This window comes from Eutrigla gurnardus (genome assembly GCF_963514095.1).
Source record: "Eutrigla gurnardus genome assembly, chromosome: 20".
Lineage (NCBI taxonomy): Eukaryota > Metazoa > Chordata > Actinopteri > Perciformes > Triglidae > Eutrigla > Eutrigla gurnardus.
The window spans coordinates 10617867-10637454 of record NC_139931.1 but is presented as its reverse complement, the minus strand read 5'-3'; the positions used below and the strand labels follow the sequence as shown (position 1 = coordinate 10637454).

At 43.6% G+C, this 19588-nt stretch overlaps 1 protein-coding gene across 1 annotated transcript in view; it reads left to right on the top strand.

Annotated features, from left to right (window-relative positions):
- gcgra (glucagon receptor a) overlaps positions 1 to 18424 on the top strand; it is a 28498-nt gene extending 10074 nt beyond the window's left edge. The window contains exons 2-14 of the mRNA XM_084036199.1: positions 8555 to 8702; positions 9130 to 9226; positions 10246 to 10353; positions 10474 to 10568; positions 10712 to 10806; positions 11032 to 11221; positions 12610 to 12769; positions 12919 to 12979; positions 13546 to 13615; positions 14744 to 14832; positions 14935 to 15079; positions 15577 to 15618; positions 15709 to 18424. Of these exons, the coding sequence (XP_083892325.1) occupies positions 8649 to 8702; positions 9130 to 9226; positions 10246 to 10353; positions 10474 to 10568; positions 10712 to 10806; positions 11032 to 11221; positions 12610 to 12769; positions 12919 to 12979; positions 13546 to 13615; positions 14744 to 14832; positions 14935 to 15079; positions 15577 to 15618; positions 15709 to 16074 (1572 nt within the window). The 5' untranslated portion in view covers positions 8555 to 8648 and the 3' untranslated portion in view covers positions 16075 to 18424. The remainder of the gene's footprint in view (positions 1 to 8554; positions 8703 to 9129; positions 9227 to 10245; positions 10354 to 10473; positions 10569 to 10711; positions 10807 to 11031; positions 11222 to 12609; positions 12770 to 12918; positions 12980 to 13545; positions 13616 to 14743; positions 14833 to 14934; positions 15080 to 15576; positions 15619 to 15708) is intronic.
- Positions 18425 to 19588: the final 1164 nt, after the last annotated feature.

Genomic DNA, 19588 nt, shown 5'->3' with positions numbered 1-19588 from the left:
GGGTCACTTGTAATAAGTGAACCCGTGGCTCTTCGTGGGAGAATAAATGACACTTGAGGCCATTTTTAAGCAGCTCTGCGAGCGTAGCGGCCCTGCGTGTCTCACAGACGCCTCTTTAACATGAAACACAACGAGGCACCTTTTTTAGTTTCTAACAAACAGCTGGAGTCAACAAGAAAACAACATCTAAGTACAGGAAACGAGACACGACTTAAATTATTTTGGGAGCGTTATGGGAGCACTTGAGGCGACGTTTACATAATGATGTCTTTAAGCATCTAAGTGTGTGTTTGAGAGGTGAGCGGTGTGTGTGTGTGTGTGTGGGTGTGTGTGTATAACTGAGGAGACGGAGTGGCAGATAAGTCGCTTTTGCTTTTCTCTGCCAAGTGGTGAGGAATTGAGTTGATTTAGATTAAGGATGATACGGATGCTAAGAGGGGGGAAATGGAGTGAGATAACGCAGATGAGGAATGCAGCGGTGAAGAAGAGGAGGGGCGGGAGCCGAGTGAAATCGAGACAAATCAGTGTGATTTGCTTTGCACGGTGGTAAAAACATATCCCCCGATGTATACCCACAGATTATGCTTTTAAGAACTTTAAATGCCTGCTTATGGTCGTGCTATTCTGAAGGTAATTCAGTCCTCATTAACATCTACTGATGGTGTTAATCCCTCACAATGAAGCACTGGGGGAAATCTTGGTGAACAAAATAATCATTCACATATTGTAACATTGTTTTTAGCCAAAGCCTGATTTCTAGTATATATAGAATTTTAAATTATGCTATTTTGGACAACATGAAATGACTATAACTAAACGATTATGTCTATCATGATACAGTATGTGTTATACAGTCCGCTCAGCATGCGAGTTTCAGACTGAACTTAACAGGTTATGTTCATTGTATCAAAGCAATTGGTCGTCCGCTGCAGCGATGTTAAGTCCCGGCACAGAGAGCAAACATGGGACTGAGGCTGCACACTCTTGTCAGCAGCATTAATTAATTGTTGGATATCTTCTCCTCAGGGAGTATAACAAAACATAAACCATAGCAGCCTATTGCAGGAGGGATTCGACAAACAATACACTCCATACATGCTTTACTAGGGGATTCAGGAAAGTCCCTCTTTCCTGCTGCACGGGAGCACAAACAACCACTGCAGAAGCAACACACGAAGCCGTCGTCTCCATCGGCTGTTATTGATATTTATTGACCTCCTGCTCTGATGGTTGAAGATGTGAACTGCACTAATTAGTTAATCAGCTCTTTGTTCCAGGGTGTTTGTGTTAAGCAGCATATGACCTCTCCCCCTGCAGCTACTCTCTTGTAAACAACGTTTCTTTTTAGAAGGGGGTTGGTCTGCCTCGCTAAATAAGGTTTAAAAGATCCAGTGCACCTATGTATGGGATCCACTATGCTTTGCAGCTTTGCCACTGTGTATGACAAACCAAGTGTTTGATAAATTCCAGGCTTATGGCGGAGTGACAGAGCAGCGTCAGCGAGCTCGGAGGATTAGTGCACATAAACACTGTCTGCCAGCATCCATAAGTGCTTGACGTACAATAGAGCCTTAGACATGGTGCAGGGATCACCCAGGCCCCTTCATAATTCAGTCTATTTGGAGTCACCTCATAAACATTAAACATTACAGAGGGCAATGTACAGAGCTTAGGTGAATTCCTCAGCTGAACATATTACACATTTAGAGTTTTTTTGTGTGCGGACGGAGTACAAATGTCTCCGAGTGTGGCGACATTGGAAGGAAGTCAGGTAAGTTGCTATACTTCCACTTTGTCTTTCTCCCACCTTTATGTGTCTCCGCTCTATTGTTGGTTCTGTTTTTCTTACAATCTCATCGGCGGATCGTACAGCATCGTCATTAGTGTCCTTGTGTCTTATCTCCTGGAAGTATTGATTGTGGCTATTTGAAGTTTTCAGAACTGCTTTGTTACTCTGCCAAGTCGCTTTTCACTCAACTTTTAACAAATTGTGTTTTTTTATCCTCTTTATAATCTGATTTTGTTCATGTCCCCGAACAGATCCAGTCCCCGTCGGAGTTAATTATCATGTGGTTGTGATAGCAGTGTTTGTTTGTCAAACACAGACTCATGTCCCTGAACTTAGCCCTTATTAAAAGGAAGCAAAGTTGTACAGTGTCAGAGCTTCTTAAGAGGCAGTCACCGGTTTTGTCATTTATTGTCATTTATTGTGCCACAGTCTTTCAAACATAAAAGGACGTTGACACCACAAACCGAGCAGCCTTACCGTACTCTTTTGGCACAGATAAGGCTTTTAGTAAATGTCACTGTAAGGACTGTTTTTCTCTCTCTGGACACCTGGATCCGAGCGTTTGCAAGTGTTGACAGGTGAAATCGCTGCGTTCGCTTTGCTCCTCGCTCGCTTTGTTTATACCAAATCTCGGGCAATTGGTATGATGTCACGGGGAGATTTATTACTGTGACAAAGCAGTCCTTTTTTATTCTCAAGAGACGACTCTGAAATGCTATTTCTTGACACATGCTGCTTTTGAAGAAAGTAATTTCACATCTTTCCACTGGATATTAAAGTTTTTTTGCTGAATCGCTTCAGTTACACATGATCCCTCATGATGCTCTGGTGGATTCAGCGTTACTGTACCGAGTCCAGGGATTGGTGAAGATTATTTACATCGTTGCAGTGCATGGAGTGAAGTAAGTTTTACAGAACACTGAAGTACTTAAGTACAACACAAGTACCTTAAACCTGCTTGCAAGTACAGTACTTAAGTAGTATATACTGGCCCATGCCTGCGTGAATCTACATTCAATGAGATTGTCAGGTGTGTTGCCATCATGCAGATGTGCAGAGTTGTCCCTCCTGGCTTTGTGTGGTGCAAGCTGCCAAAAAAGTTAACCGGGTGAACTTAATACAAATGATGAGTGTTTCCCCTTAAGTCCTTAATTCTTGCCTCTCTGTGCCAGGTCAGTGAATATCAGCAAAGTACACTGAATGACACAAGCAAGCTAAGAGCTGTTCTTGTTTGAAGCTTGTATGGGTTTATTCCTGCCAGACACAGAAAGAATGGTGCTCCCGCTCTTTGCAGAACCTGGCAACAAGAGTGGTCTATAATTATACGCTTTACTATTCATCTCAGGCAACAAATCGTTTTTTGTTTCATTGTTTCTTGGTGAGAGGCTCCGGCAACTGTTGGAAACGGTTGGCTCGTCTTATCAGGAGGTGCGATTAGCTCGTGATCAATGTAATCCTATCTTGGGAAGCAGTGCGCCTTGTGTAGGTAATGGAAATCTGAACAGTTTTGTGATAAAGAAGCACGAAACATGTTCTCCCAAGAGGGAGCTGTGCAAAGAGTGACCTCATGAATATCAACTGATAGAAGCAGCTGAGCGCAGATAATATTTAATTTGGAGGGAGGATCACATCTCCTTCTTAATCTTGGACTAGCAGAGAATTTACTTAATGTTACTGCTTACATAGGCAGGCACTGTAGTTAACACTGTGGTCATTATGGGATTGATTGCTTGATTGAAAAGCTTTTCAATAGGATTAAGTTAATGCAATGAACTATTCAGCCAATTCAGGGGCCAGGACAATTTATTCATGTCTTTCTTTAATCTTTAAAACGCCCAGTGTGGCCTCCTCCTCTATGATTACACAGAAATCGTTAAATTGGGCGACTCAGTGTATGAAACTGTAGAAACGGTGTAGGATGGTGAACAAGGTATCTTTCAATCAAAGGCTCCCTGCAGGGTTGACGTTGCCTCACAGCAGGCGCAGATCACAGGTCCAACATCATGAACGAGTGTATTTCACGCCATCCAACACCTCCCACGCACATGTGCAGCACAGAGAAGCCCCCATACACTCAATACATGCACCTCCGACGTTACACAACCGTTTGTCATCGTTTGCTCGCCCACATTCATCAGACGTGACCTCAGAATAGATGTGAATGTCACAGAGGAGAGGAGCATCCGGCCGCCGGGTCAGCCTCTGCTCCCTCACATTGTCACAGGGACAACATATTGAGCAGTTCAGTTAGCCACACAACCTGGACTACCATTTTTCATGTTTTTTTTTTTTTTGCTTAATGCTATCTCCTCCGGGGAGAGGAGGCAGGTAATGAATAATCAAATACTCAAATATTAACATTTCATGATTCACTCTATTTGTACAAATTGTGTTATTTCATAGATGTTGGAGGAGTTGGATCCTATTGTGCATAATTCTAGAAAGTGAAATAACTGCTGAAAATTTCTGCTACTACTAATTTCACTGCAAATACATGGCGCATTTTATTGACCATTTGCATAATTAAGTGAGAGTCCTTCAACAAAAGCCTCTCTGACACATTTGACTTGCATATTCGGTGAAGTGCAAGTCCTGTTGACTTTTTGGAGCACACGTCTAGTCAATTGTGGAATATTTTAGCAAGGCGGGAAAAAAATGTGAAACTTTTTCCTAAAAATGAGCCTATTCACTGAGGCTGAGGCAGCAGAGCGAACGGGAGCAAAATGACTACATCCCCAAAACAGACCTGACAACTGAACCCCGCAGACAGACTGACCAAATTAGGCCGCGAGTATGATGATGAGCCTGGTTAACAAGCGAAGACTACGTTTTATCAGGGTGCTGCTGCTCCACAGCTATGAGGCACTTGGACCGCAATAATGCTTTGCATGTAAAACATCTACGTCTTGGCAGCGCTTCCCCAGGATCAAAGACAACACTTCGTGAGAAACTCACTGCAAAGAGAAAACAATACAACGTGTTTGGACGATGCAGAAAGCGGCTGCTCTCAATGTTCCTGAACGCTGCAAATCAAACCGCTGATCCACTTTTATTTATCACTTGCTGATGCGTCTTTCGGTAAAGTAGGACGTCAACAGGAAGCTTTCGCCAGGATGAATTTCCTGTCGAGACGCAGTGATCTGATCTGTGAATTTGCCGCGGTTGATTTTGCAATTAAGATTAAGACACCTTCCTCAGAAAGAACTTGACACGTTCGAAAAATTGTCTGAATTGTCCGTATGTGCAATAGGCATGCTCTCTGGGGTTTTCAAAATCATTTTGAGGATGTTAGAATGACTTACTGAAGTAAATAGACAGGATGGGGATCATATGAAATGCATTGAACTAAGGTTAATCCATTTAGATGTGATCTATGACGTGTTAATGGTTGTGGAACATCTCACAGAAAGAAAGAGTGACCAAGACGAGAGGTATAAAGACCAAGGTTTTTTTGCTACACAGAACTCAGCTACAGCACAGAAAACACATCCCAGAATCAAAAAGTCGAGTAGCTGAAGTTGATGGAACATCTACGCAGTAATAGATAAGAGCACTAAGTGATGTACCGTTTCCTCTGAACTCCGCTTCACCTTATTATCAGAATGTGAGCCTCTCGTCCAGCGCCGTCATGCTCACTGTAACGTCTGCAGCCCTGAGGTATGAGTGTGCCGTGCTTTGCTGTGGCTTATTTAGTCAAAGCATGAGCGTGAAGGGTTCACCAAGCGGCAGCTTTAGATTTGCCTCTCATTTGATGCCTCTGTTAGATATTTCAAAGCTAGATCGGTGAATGCTGCAGTATTAATACATGCATAAAACGCCTCATAAAGGCAGGCAGTTGTATAAGATGGGTGATGTAGGAGGGTTTTTTGCCTCGACTGAACACTAGCACCTCTGCATTGGGAAAGCTGTATGGTAGCTTGTTGCTCGGGGGCATTTTTGTGAACCGGACAGTTATTGTGTTTTCCAAGAGGTTTGTTTTGAATCCTCGCTGCTCCCCCTGAACCTGCATTCATGCACGCATACGGCCCTTTTGTAATTTTATTTGTTAGACGATGTAATCGAATGAAAGGTAAGTACTCTTGAACAAACAACAGGAATTGTTAGCGGCCATTGTACTGAAGCCTTCCAACATGCACTTGAACAAATAGCCATTTTAATGTTGTTTGGAACATTCAGGGAATTTGCGTCATTCATTTGCAATGGGCGGCGTGTTCCTCTTTTTACTCAAATAGAAATAAATGACAAGCAATTAATCAAACAAATAGTGTCTGCTCTTGCATTCAAATGGGAGCGACGGGGATTTAGCAGTTAAAATGATGAAAAATAATGTGCATTACATCATTTTTCACACACCCCCCAGCAGAGGTGAAACATTTTTGCTCAGTTACTTGATGAAAAACACCAAAGGAAACCGGCCCAAACTGCCGGAGAGATCCCCCTGGCTCAGCTGTCGTTCCCACCTCTTAAATCCGATGTGCAACAATAGTGATAAGAGCTCCAGGTTATTTCCTGGAACAGAGACCTAGCGGGGCGAAACAACACATGTTGTCTTATTGGTGTGGATCCACAGCGGGCCAAGTGATTCACAGCTTAGTGGGTGCCTCTAGCGGGATCTCATAACAGGATATACGGGCCTAACTAGCCTCACACCTTGGAGCCCATTAGTTCCACTTCAGTAATCTTCATAAATAGTTTCTGCAAATGAATGCAGAATCTGTCGGGAAGAGGAGAGGTTTTTGGCACCTGAAGAGTTCTGGTTTCCATTTGTAGTCTACGTGTAGGATCAATCATATTTGAGCAGGTTTTGATTGCGTAAACCGTCTGTGTGGAGCGCAGAAGAGGCTGAAATCCATCTGACATTGATTTAGCTTTTTATTAGCTTCAACATCCACCCTCCTATCTCTATTTAACAATCTGGCTCTAAACAGTGATCCGGATATTCACTTTCTGAGTTTCAGCTACACTGGAACCCCAGATATATTGGCCATTGTGTCCTCAGAGCCTTAATTATCATCATCAGAGCAATGGCCCATGGGTTCTGAGATTGCTCTCGCTCCCAGCCCACAGCCGATGCGATTCCCATCGTCCTGCATCAGAGGCAACCAAGCAGATGTATTTGATCTGCACAGCTCAAGCACACGAGACTTACAAACATAAGTCCTCGGGGTGTGTCTTGAAAATGCATGTTCTTGCTTTTTGTTGTTGTTTTTTTTCTGAGCATGCTCACTTTTAGGAAAATGCCTCATTTTGCTTCGGGGCGTCTAAAAATATGCAAATATGATTCAAAGCAGAAAACAACTATATGTGTGAGGTGAGATGTGAAAAATTTGGAGGAGGGAAAGGGATGGACCTTCAGTGTAAATGTCACGGAGTAGAATTAAAAAAAGAGAGGGGTCTACAGTATGGCATTAATGGTACAGATACACACTCTCTGTCTCATCCTCTCTTTCATCACCCCTCCTCCTCCTGAGTCTGGTTAATCATTGCCCCTATTGGGTGCTAAGTTGCCAGAAAGTGGTGCCGGCTGGCCGCCGTGTTAAGTAATGAGCCTCTACATGCGTTTGTGGGAAGAGAGCGAGGGGAAACCCGTGGAAAACCGTCACACGCTAAGCAGGGCCACGTGCTCATCCACATACATGTCAGCCTCTCTACTGTACCCACGATGCATATCATGCACCCACAGACTGTAAATCATGAACATCCTAGAACTTCGCATACCAGAGATGCTTTCTTCGTTTTAAGCCACTTGTGTTGCCGTAAAACTGAAGTCTAATTACAGCGGAATTGTGACTGACTTCAACATGTCTGATGGTGTTAAGAGCGAGAGAGTCAGAGCTGCGATCTCAGCTGCACCGGTCCTGACCTGATGTCAGACCAGACAAGAGTAGTTCTGATCCCTCAGGCGCCCGGGGCAATCAGTCGGTCTGTACTACAGCTAATGCTGACTGCATCCTGGTCATTACGGGACAGGTCATTTAGTGAGTATGGCTCTTTGACTTAGATATGATCTGAAGTCTTGACTTCCTGTAGAGCTTTGTAATATATAGGGTGGGCATTTACACCCTGACTGGAAGGCAGCTAGTTCTACCCAGACTTTAGAAGTCTTGTTGACGCATTAACTCTCCGATTTGAATTAATTCATTACACACTGTCCATCAGTCAAGACACATTGTGCTCTTATCTCTTGAACTAAGCGCCATACCATAGTAGACAAAAAGACATTCCAAACACGGCGCCACCAGCCCCCATCATCCTCGCTGCCACGAGACTAGAACAGAATGGAATTTGAAACGTTTTAGCCAAAAATGTTTCCATGGTCAAGGTGTTTTTTGCAGAAACGTTTCAGATTTCGTTCTGTTCTCCGACTTCAAACCAAATCTCTTGGGGGGAGGGGGGAGCTTGTGGCATCAATCGATACGCAGGTGAGTGACCTCTGGCACATGCTGACACACGCTCGACCAAACACTGACACGCTTTCAGGTGGAGGTGGACGGCAGCCAACTGTAAGATGCTGCAGGGGTGCGTCTCCGCTGAGCCGCGGCTGTCTTATTGATGAGACAAATGCCACTTGGGGAGCTTTGGCCAAATGTTCTGGACATGTCTTGTTCCGAGTAGTCAACTGTGGCTCAAATGTTTTTGTAATTATGACCCAGCCTTTTCCTGTTTTCATCCTCTTTTTCTTGGGTGGGCTAAGTTGAGCCCGAGGTAATAAGTGTTGTGTTTGGCAATGAACTTTGATGGATTGCGTGTCTCTGTGTCATCCAGGCTGCGTGGCGAGTGTAGATAAGCCCCCTTATGAGGTGAAAACCCTTCCCTGTCCTGCAGTATCCCCTCCCGGCAACAACAGCACGAATAAGGGATGTCACGGCTGTTCCTCTTTTCGGCAATGCTGATTGTCTCCTGCAGCATGGAGGTAAGTCCAGAGAGCACACACACACACACACATATCCCAGAGGTAAGTTTGTGAACTTCCATTAGTCACTGGCCTTTACATTGTGGGGGTGGTTGTTGTTTCTGTGCTTTGCTGCCTTCTGAAACAAACTGCGAGAGTCTTGGTGTGGAAGTGTCTATCCCTGTATTTTAATGTAGATCAGCCTGTCCACACAGTAGCGCAAGAAACCCCCTCCCCCCAACAGCTACATATACGATGTGAAGGGAAACAAATGATTGCCAATTTCGGTTAATGTACCCGCTTCATCTTTTTTCTGTTTGTGTGGAGGCCACATTCTCCACATTCTCCCCATCGCCTTGCTTACACTACAAGCGTGAAGTCCAGGAATAACAGACCGTCCCCTTGTGTAACTGGACCGCTCTTCGCATGTGCTCCACGATTTCCTTAGGTGTCTCCTGCTGCCTCACTGGATAAGCTGAAGGAGACTTGGAAATTGTACATGGAGGAGTGTGTTCGCAACAACAGCCGAGATCCGCCAAGTACCGGTGAGCTGGACATACTGTCACCCATTTTCATTGTTTAAACCTGCATTAACAAGCAGATACAGAGCAACATGCATGCATACATTTGGAGTCGTGTTTCCGTACACCTGATGAATTTAAGTCCAATATTCACTCTCCTATTAGCTCTGTTTTTGGTCTCCAAACCCAAATGTCTGGGGGGTTTGTCATCTTTAATAAGCAGAAATGTGAACCACTGTTAAAATAAAATAGCTGCTTTAATGATGCCATTAAGGTTCTTATACAGAGACGCAATATGGTGCAACGTTACGATAACCTTTGATTCCTAAACCATCATTCGTGCACTGAGAAGGTAAATAATGGAAGGGAAACATTTTTACATAATATTGGAATCCACATTACAGAAAATCTGCATTTCACCCTCAACTTGGGGGCGCAGTGGCAACTCTCTAATGCAGTAGAGCTCGTAAAGGTTAGGTGTCTGTCACCAGAGAGAGTGGCAGCATTTCCCACTGTGTAATTTTTTCTATCTGCTGCGCCGCACGCTCTGCTCTCTGGCTCCAGGTCACTCCATCAACAGTTATTAACTACATGCCCTTCAGTTGCATTATAGCCTGTTAGCCTGGGAAGCAGAGGCGTGACGCTCCAATTTTCGGAAAAAGGCTGATTCCCACACTCCACATGAAATCGCACCACTCCGTGGCACTCAAACGCCCCGTCCTGTCACCTCACGACCTCTAACGGTGAATTAGCAAGCGTAGAGGTGATGGGGCTTAATCAAACACCTGAACATCCACCCGCACACACGCTTACAGCCAGCATCTTGTGTTGAGAAGATTAAAGATGTGATGTGAGCAGGAAGAAGGAGATGGAGGACCATTTGCCATGTTGGCCACCAGCAGCCATCAGACAAGTTATTCCATAACTTAGACCTCTCCGAGCCATAGACATAGACAAAGACATGTTAGACAAGAGTGTAAGGTAAATGGTCTGTGACTGTATGAAAAAGATTTAATGTTTTTGTTGTTGTTTTTGATCCCCAGGCCTCGTGTGCAACAGGGAATTTGACAAATACGCCTGTTGGCCTGATGGGATCCCCAACACCACCGTCAGTGTGTCGTGTCCCTGGTACCTGCCGTGGCACCATAAAGGTAAGCGACCTGGGGATCAGTTGCAGCAGAGTACATTGAAATGTCCTGCCCGAGTAAAACATCTGTCTAATGCTGACGGGACTTTCCAGTAACTCACAGAAAGCATGTTTGTGTGTTTAGTCCAACACGGCATGGTGTATCAGGAGTGTGATGCAAATGGCCAGTGGGTCACTATGAAGAACACCAGCGAGTGTGACTCTAATGATCCAAGTCTGGTAAGAAAAGCTCTCTTGCATCAGACATAACTGAGACAAACACTAATATTTTAACTGTGTATGAAGTATTACCATTAAAACTGAAACTACACATCTGAAATAAGAGTAATACATCTCCACGAGTTCCTGTGTTTCATTTGCAGCAGTACTACGGTCATATCCGGATCATGTACACAGTGGGCTATTCCTTATCACTGGTGGCTTTGGTGTTGGCGCTTGGCATCCTCATATTCTTCAGGTAATAAGCATTTCGGGTTGAACTCATTTCAAAGAAATTCAGTGTCAGGATACAAAAATACAAAACCAGCAATTGCTTAGCTTAGCTTAGCTCTAAGCCTGAAAGTAGGGGGGAACGGTTAGCCTGGGTCTATCCAAAGCTGTATCGCAATTGCAGTCCATCTGTGAATGAGGGTGAAAACATGACAGTTTATCTTGTCGGCCATTGTTGCCTCTCATCCATCAGGAAACTGCACTGCATGAGGAACAACATCCACATGAATCTGTTTGCCTCCTTCATCCTCCGAGCGCTGTCTATCCTCATCAAAGACGCTCTGTTGGAGGCTAACATCACGTCACAGGACCTCGGCAGTGACCAGGAGCAGGGATTCCCGCGGGCGTCTATGCCTCCAGTGGAGCTGCTGGTCAACAATGAGGTCAGTAGTGATCTGCAGCAGAACGACAAGTTATAATGGGGAGTCTAGTGTAGTGTAGTGTAGTGGAGTTTATTTGGGGGAGAATGGAGAAAGGTATTTTTGTATAATGTCCCGTTGCAGGCAGCAGGACAGTAGGATGCAGGGAAAGGCAGACTAATGATGATATTTTCAGCACAGCTGGCAGATACAGGCAAACGAGAACTTACGGAAATGAAAGACGAACCGACAAAAGGACCTGAGGCGGTTCAAATAGTGACTAACAAGGGAAGTGAGAACATGAGAGCAGGAGGTGAGGTGAACGCAGAACTAACGAGGGACAAGAGAAATGGATCAGATGCTCAAAAAGGCGAGTAAAACAAAATGTAATTATAACAGAGTGAACTTTCAAGATAAAAAAGGAAACAGACTCAACAAAAAACGAGGAGCCTTTGTGTGTACTAATATCCATACTTCCATACTATTTAGTATACCAGAACACGATTTCATGTCCAATAAATAGCATTCCAGTATCCCAAAGATACCAGGATGTCCTACTGCATCTAGTCACATTTTGCCGTATGCAAGCCAGTATGCTTTTCTGGTTATTCTCAGCCACGACCCTCTGCACAGCCGATGAGCATCAAAAATCAAAGTAGCATGTCCCAACAGTATGTATCCTTGCATGAGTACGTATTTGAAATGGCAGCTGCTGTCTGTATTAAAACATTTATGAAAAAGTTAATGCGATTGGAACACACTGCATGACACAAAATATAAATTATAGCCCGAGATATTAGAGGGAGAGCTTTAAAGTTTTAAAACCCCTTTAAATCCCTCCTCACTGCTTATACTCCCTAACACAACCAGAAAGCTCTCAATGCTGCACAGTCCTGCACATTTTGGAGCTTTAATAATTGAATCTGCAACCGGGCCGTGGTCTGCATGAAAGCACCCATTATTATGCTTATTATCTGATACAGCCATTATGTTGTTATACCCTATAATTAATGTACACAATAACAGAATATAAAAACATCAAACTACATCAAGTTTATCAAAGACTGCGCAAAGAACATAAAATAAGATGTGTGCTGCCATAATTATGATTTGTATAACAGTACATAGATAAGAGGAGTCAATTAAATGGAGTTGAATGTAAACAGGGATTTGTGCACAAATATGGAGATGCGCACACACACACACATACAAATTATTTATAATAGGGTGCAGCTGGGGTTAAAGTAGCTGAAGAATCTCATGGCTGTCGACACAAAGTCTGAATCCTGGCGGCAGAAGAATCTTCCATCTGCTGCAGCACCGATCTCACCTATCACAGCACTCCCACTAAGCAATGTTTAACATCAGCCAGCTGCGACTTTTTTATTATTATTATTATTACTGTCTTGCAGACAGCAGTTAACTGTCGCATCGCCATGGTGATGATGCAGTACAGTATCATGGCCAACAGCTACTGGCTGCTGGTGGAAGGCATCTACCTCCACAACCTCCTGGTCATCACCGTGTTTACAGAGAGGAACTACTTCAAAATCTACCTGTGCATCGGCTGGGGTGAGCTGGTCTTCAGGGATGGTAGACATTATGTGTGTGTGATACTTTTGCATCAATGGGAATTCAATGAGAGCAGGTAAATGTGACTGTAATGACTGCGACGCTCAAATCGACTGTTTTGCATTTAGACAGCTCTCATTTCTTTACAGGTACCCCGTTAATATTCCTGGTGCCCTGGGTGATCGCAAAATACCTGTATGAAAATCAAGAGTAAGTTTCCATGTTTCCTCTCTAGATTCCCTCACCTTGTCCATCTGTAGCCGCTTTCAGATCCTGCTAAACATCAGCACCTCATATATGTATAAAGCTGGCAGGTGGTCTCTCTCTTAAACATTTTAATGTTGATACTCCGCAGCTCGGGCCAATTTAACAAGTAATTAGGAAATAACGTTTCACACACGCCCCTTTTTTTCTTCATTTTCTGAAGCATGCCAAATATGAAACAGTGTCACAACAGCACATTTTTAATATTTCATGTTCCCAAACTTCATTGTGCAATCTCTTAGGGTCCCGCATACACTTTTAAGCAATTGGAGTGAAAGGGGATTTCAAAGCTGCACTTTCTAGACCGCCAACACATTGTGCTGTTATGTAAAGCTTTAAATCCCATGATGGTGCCGTGTGGTGCTGTCACACTTTGTCAGCCAGGGAGAAAGAGGCTTCCCACTTTTGCAAAACCCGTGTATGAAAACGTGTTTCAGAGTGAGTCTTGTTTAAAAGCATGTGAGCTGTATCTGGATGTCTCTCACTTTCCTTCAACGCTTTCTCTTTTTCAGGTGCTGGGGACAAAATATAAACATGAATTACTGGTGGATCATCCGTTCCCCGATACTACTGGCAGTCGTGGTGATTCCCTCTATCTTACTCTAATTCTGTTGCTGTTTTTTAAAAACATAAGCTTCCCTCCTTTTACATTATGATATGGACATTTGAATAAACATGCAATCATTCTATTTCCTAAACATTTGAATCCAAAGTGATATAAATTGTTTATTATTTTTTATTGAGGAAAAAAAGTGCATTCACTCTAAAATGCTTTATATTTACCACTCCATTCCATTCATACCGTATACAATATTAAACACCTCATTTATTCATGAAATGTAAAAGGTTGTCTGTGCTTTAGACCAAACAGCTGGAAAACATCTTTAGATTCAAAGGTTATTGGATTAAAGCAACGTGCCTTCCATACAGTGACCAGGCCCTTGCTGGTAGGTGTGCTCTGCAAAGGTCAGGTCTGAGCTTTTTATACAAGTCCAATTTGTCACAGCTCCAATGTCAGGCCAGGGCATTCAGACATTCCAGCTTTTTCCATGCATTCGTCTTCCTGCTAAGTGGCCTGTATCTCACAGGAATTCCTGTGTTTGAGTTGTCGCAGGGACGGGAGGGCTGCTTCCCATTTCAGTGTTTCCCTCTTTATCCTGATCCCACCTCTCAACTACACTCAGTAAACACCTGTATGTTTGTGGCCTTGCAAGATGTGGTTTTGCTACTGAAAGATTAAAGCCTATGCAAAGAGGAAATGGCAGATGCACACTGTATATACATACTGTAGGCTATTCATTGCAGTGTACACGTATAATTTTAAGGACAAAGAGACGGAAAACGCTGCCATTATGAAACTTAACATGCTGGTCTGATTTTTAGGTGAAAACATGTTTTCTGGCATGTAGCGAAAAGAAAAAAGCGTACTAAAACTGGTCATATGACTGGACTGTATGCACACTTCCTTTGTTCAGGCATCAGCAAATTACCAGAAACAATTTAATTGCAAAGGTCACATCATAAGTGATCTTCATTAAAGGGAGCACCCGCTGTTTTTTAAAATGTCAGCTGCTTTCGAAACGTACAGTATGTGGATCAGGCTTTCAAAATATGGCACAGGGAGCCAAAACCGTCTACATGACCTTCAAGATCTGTTAATCATGCAGTCGAAGCTGTTATTATCAACACCGCTGTCTCCGTCTTTCACAGATCAACTTCCTTATCTTCATCCACATCATCAAAATCCTCGTGTCCAAACTTCGAGCACACCAAATGAGATACACAGACTACAAATTCAGGTGAGTTCAAATGTTCAAACCATTTTTTTTTTTTTTCTATCGACTTTCATTTATTCTCTGCCACGACTTCTGTCCCGTCTCTCTTTCTGTCTTCCATGTCAGGCTGGCGAAGTCGACCCTAACCCTGATCCCTCTGCTGGGCATCCATCAGGTGGTCTTTATCTTCGTCACGGACGAGTCCACCAAGGCCACCATCGGATTGCGTCTCACCAAGCTCTTCAGCGACCTCTTCTTCTCCTCCTTCCAGGCAAACTTTTTCACAAAATGCATTTGTAGATGCACAGCTGTAGCTGAGACTTACTCCTAATCAAAATCTCAGAATTTACACTCCACCAAATTAACAGCAAAAAAGATACGCTTTCATCTTGTGTGATTGCAGAAGATACAGAAGTCGCTGCTTGTCTGAGTTTTTCTTCCTCCAGACAATTGAAATGTGCCGTATTTACTCGAGTGTCAAGAGGATTTACATCAAAATAATGAGCATGACGTGTTTCAAGATTACAGCCAACCATTGCCATGATGAGGAGAGCAACAGAGTGTGAACAATAAGACAACGCCTGTCAAAGACAACAGAATATACTATTATGTGCAATTGAGCGCACTCAGTGGTTTTGTCATAAAACAACAATTTTGCATTGATGCACTATAACATGTTTTCATAGTTTCAATTTTATGTGTGAGAGAATATTGCTGCTGTCACGAGTTTATGATAGGGGACTGATTCAATATCCATTGTCTCCACAGGGTCTCTTGGTGGCCATCTTGTATTGCTTCGTCAACAAAGAAGTAAGTCTCCTCATTGCGCAACAAAATAGCTTTTATCAAACCCCGACTCCTCATCATTAACGTCTGCCTTCGCCTCCATCCTCTCCTCAGGTGCAGTCGGAGATCCTGAAGAAGTGGAAGCGCTGGAAGCTGGGGAGGAACATCGAGGAGGAATACCGCCACACCTACAGCAATACCCCCAACACCAAGACGGCGAGCCTGTTGAACCACGTCTCTCGACTGCCCCATCTCCCAGATATCGCCAAATCCTCTTCCCCAGTCTGCAGCCCCGAGGAGACGCACATGTTAGTGGCCGGATGCCACAACGGTGTGGACCACAGTAAGGAGGCGGGCCGCTGCGCCTCGCCCCTCCACGAGGGAACCGTCAGCAACTGCACCCTACTGGAGGACATCAGCCTTACTGACAGGGTGCAGTGTTACGAGGGTCAGAGAGAGAACGTGGAGAGCCACCTGTGAGAGGCCGCAGGGAACAAGAACTTGATGAAGAAAGTTGGAGGGCTTTGAGCTCTCATCTGGATCTGACGTACTGTCCTGGACGGCTGTGAAGAGCTGGGCTGATAGACCCGTCTGTCAGCAGTCTTTGCCCAGAGGACGATGTCACTGGGAGACCGAGCGGCCTTCTCCCCGTGCCTGAGAACGGAGAATACAGCAGACTCCCCTGCTGAGGTGTCCAACATGCTGAGAGCCTTGTGAATGGATTTCTGTAGTTGTTTGTCACACAGTAAAAAGAAAACTGCAGCATGTTGAACAATGCAACAACGGCATCTCAAGGCACAGCAAGCCATGTAAAATAATACGAAAACAAACACCCTGAAACCTCAAATTGGCAAACAAGACAAGACAACGGGGAAAAAGAGAAACAGGGTCGTTGCTGGAGCCTCTGCTTTACTTTGTGCTATGTATCAAATGTGTGTTTGTGGTACTGGAGGTTAAAGACAAACTGGACGTTGAACTGCGTATCAAGACAAGATGATAGGGAACACAGCCCCACCACCACCTTTTTTGTTTTTTTGTTGCTTTGCTCTGATATCTGTGAATGTTTTTCTTGTCTATACTGACTGTGATGATGAAAATGTACAGAAAAAGAAGAAACATTCTGCTGGCTTTACCTCATACAGTCAGGTGACCACAGTGCTGTTCAAGCGGCACTGGAAATTGCCAGCATAGATATCTAAAGAGGTCAAGAGATGCTACGGCTATAGTGTTTTACAATATAATCCGTCTTTTTCATACCTTGGATACTGCCGAGTGTACAGCTGCAACTGTGTTAATGTGCCAGGTGTGTTTTCAAGGGGAACAGCTGCAATTCTATGCCAGTAGATATGTTATCTTTTCCCTTTGCCATTACGACTCACATGCCCCGGCGTACTACATGAACTTCTACACAGTGGCCCACTCAGATCAAGGATAAAAATACACAGCAAAAAGACATGGCCTGTAAAGCCACACATGCATAAAACATGAATGCAACACTCTGACTCAAAGTAACGTGTCATCTCTGTCTTAAGGGCGGCTTTGCGAGATTAAATATAGGCTGTTATTCATCCAGATTGTAATTTACTTACGAGTCGTGTGAATCATACAGTGCCATCGCAGCCAATCTCCATTGTGCAAAACCTGAGAAAGCCTAAGTTACTTTGCAGACAGTGTTCAAAATTCAGCTTCATCATGTGTTTGCATGGGCTGTCGACACTTAAGAACAAAAAAAGTAGAACAAATCCTCTCTAGCAACCATTCTAGTGACAAGTAAAGCTAAAACAGCAGTGGTACATTTGCTTCTGAGTACATTGCGTTTACTTTTAATGAAAGGAATGTTAATTGTTGCTCAACTTTGTATGTATGGCTATTTGCACAATGTTAATTTATAATTGGTAAATACTGTGTGTGAGAGTGTGTGTATATATATTTTTTGTATTGTATTTTCCAGATGGGTATGCTTGGGTATCGTTTCATGATTCCAGACTCGTGTCAGAGTAGCGTGATAAGCGTTGACACGAACCAGTGCAACCGCGTTTCACACAGAGCACACAGAGGTCAGAGGTCGTCGGAGGAGTCCCACTCTAGCGTATACATTATGGCACCACATGGCATTCCTAGAAGTCTTGCCTATGTAAGGCATAAAAGAGGACGCAGCTCTGTATTTTATTATCGAAGCTACTCTCGGTGAGATTCCACAGTGTCATTTTGTACTTCGGAGCTAAATTAGATCACAACAGCTGCGCGTTTGTCATTCGGATAATAGCTTTGTGCATTTACACTTCAGTTAGGTGCTGGTGTTGAGTCTGGGGAAAAAACGGAAAAAAACAATAGGCTACTTTTTAAATCAGTGTCTGCCGAGCATTGTAATGGAGCAGGGCGATATCCAATACTTAGAACTGAGCTGCGAGCATGACGCACACACTGACGCCACTGCTGCCCAGATGTGGATCTGCAGTGTTTTTCCCCGTTTGGATACGGACACAGTAACCCTGTAAATTCAATAGAATTCAGTAGAGTATTTATGTATATTGCTAATTTTATTTCAAACTAATACCTGTATTTTAAGCTGTGACCATGTATGTTTTTGAAGCCAGCAGCTTGGGTCACTCCCCTTTCTGGACCAAAGTGGTTCTGTCTGAATGTATTCTATAACAAAAAGGAGCCCTCCTTTTCATTTCTCTTAAAAAGGTGGTTATGTACAGTACAGTTTGCTGTGAGGAACCAATCAGTGAAAAGCTGTGTCCATGTGTATATACAGTTCATTAAATATTGTGTCAGCTTATCAAACTGTGTCCAAATGTTGAAAGAATAAATTACAATATATGTGAAAGGCTATTTTTAACGTGGTGTGTCTTTTGTATTGGTACACATTCATAACGTTAAAATAAAATGGCGCACCAATTTACCCTTGACATACAGCTCATTTTAACTATTTTTTTTACAACTCATAATACAGACTGTTGTTCCTTTAATAAAAAAGACTGCACAGGCTTATTTAAGCATGGGACATTTTAGTGTCCTTGGGGTATGAGAGGTTGCCGTGGTACTGCACATGGTTAATCTATTGGGGGAAAGCTCAAATGTATGTGTAGTGGATGTACTGTTTATGTTTTCTCCCTGAGGCCTGGTCTTATGTCCTGGACAAACGGATGTGTGTGCGTGATTGGGTTCTCCTCCACCCTCAGCTCTCCCTGACAGGCTTTCAGTGCGGCTGCAGGGCTCCCAAGCCATCATCAGTCTCCACGATCTCGGCTGCAGGCACACAGAGTGTGTGTGAGTAAATATTTAACGTCCGCATATCTCACCATGCCACCACGCTTCTTAAAGTCTACATTTATTAAATATCACTGCATTAGTTCACAGCGTGAGTGAGTGAACTGTCATTATGCTGCAGGCCGCGTAGAACATTCATCCCAAGGGATTTGAAACATACTTCAACTTAGTGACATACGGTACATTTCTCAAGTGAATCTCTTCGCCCAGGAGAGCCCAAAGGGAAGATGGAGGAAGAAAGTTTCTTCAAAGTAAATGTTTCTTTACTTTCGGGCTGCTTGGAAACATCACAGGAAACTATTAAACACTTTGGCTGCTTTTCCAAACTGCTCTTTGTCGACTGGGTTGAACTATTGATCACCGTGAAGTCCACACAGCCTCTCTTACTGTGGTATTAATCCACACTATCGGGCGGCTCATACATCACGCCGCTCCACCCACACGGAGAGAGCCATGGGCACTGCCTTTCTCAGGAGCAGCTCATGCAAACAGTGAAGCAAAATGGACTCTTTTGCATTGATAAATCGCTACTAATGGTTAGCCAGTGTATTTATTATAGCATTTACTTCAACGGTTGGCTTCAAATGGACATAATAACAATGGGAACATCAGTTATTCCAACCAAAAGCCCAAAGATATTGGGAAAGCATTTGTGTATTTTGCTGTGGAGTGGAGTTTCTGTGAAAGGAAAATTGGCCATACTAATCTATCCCTACCC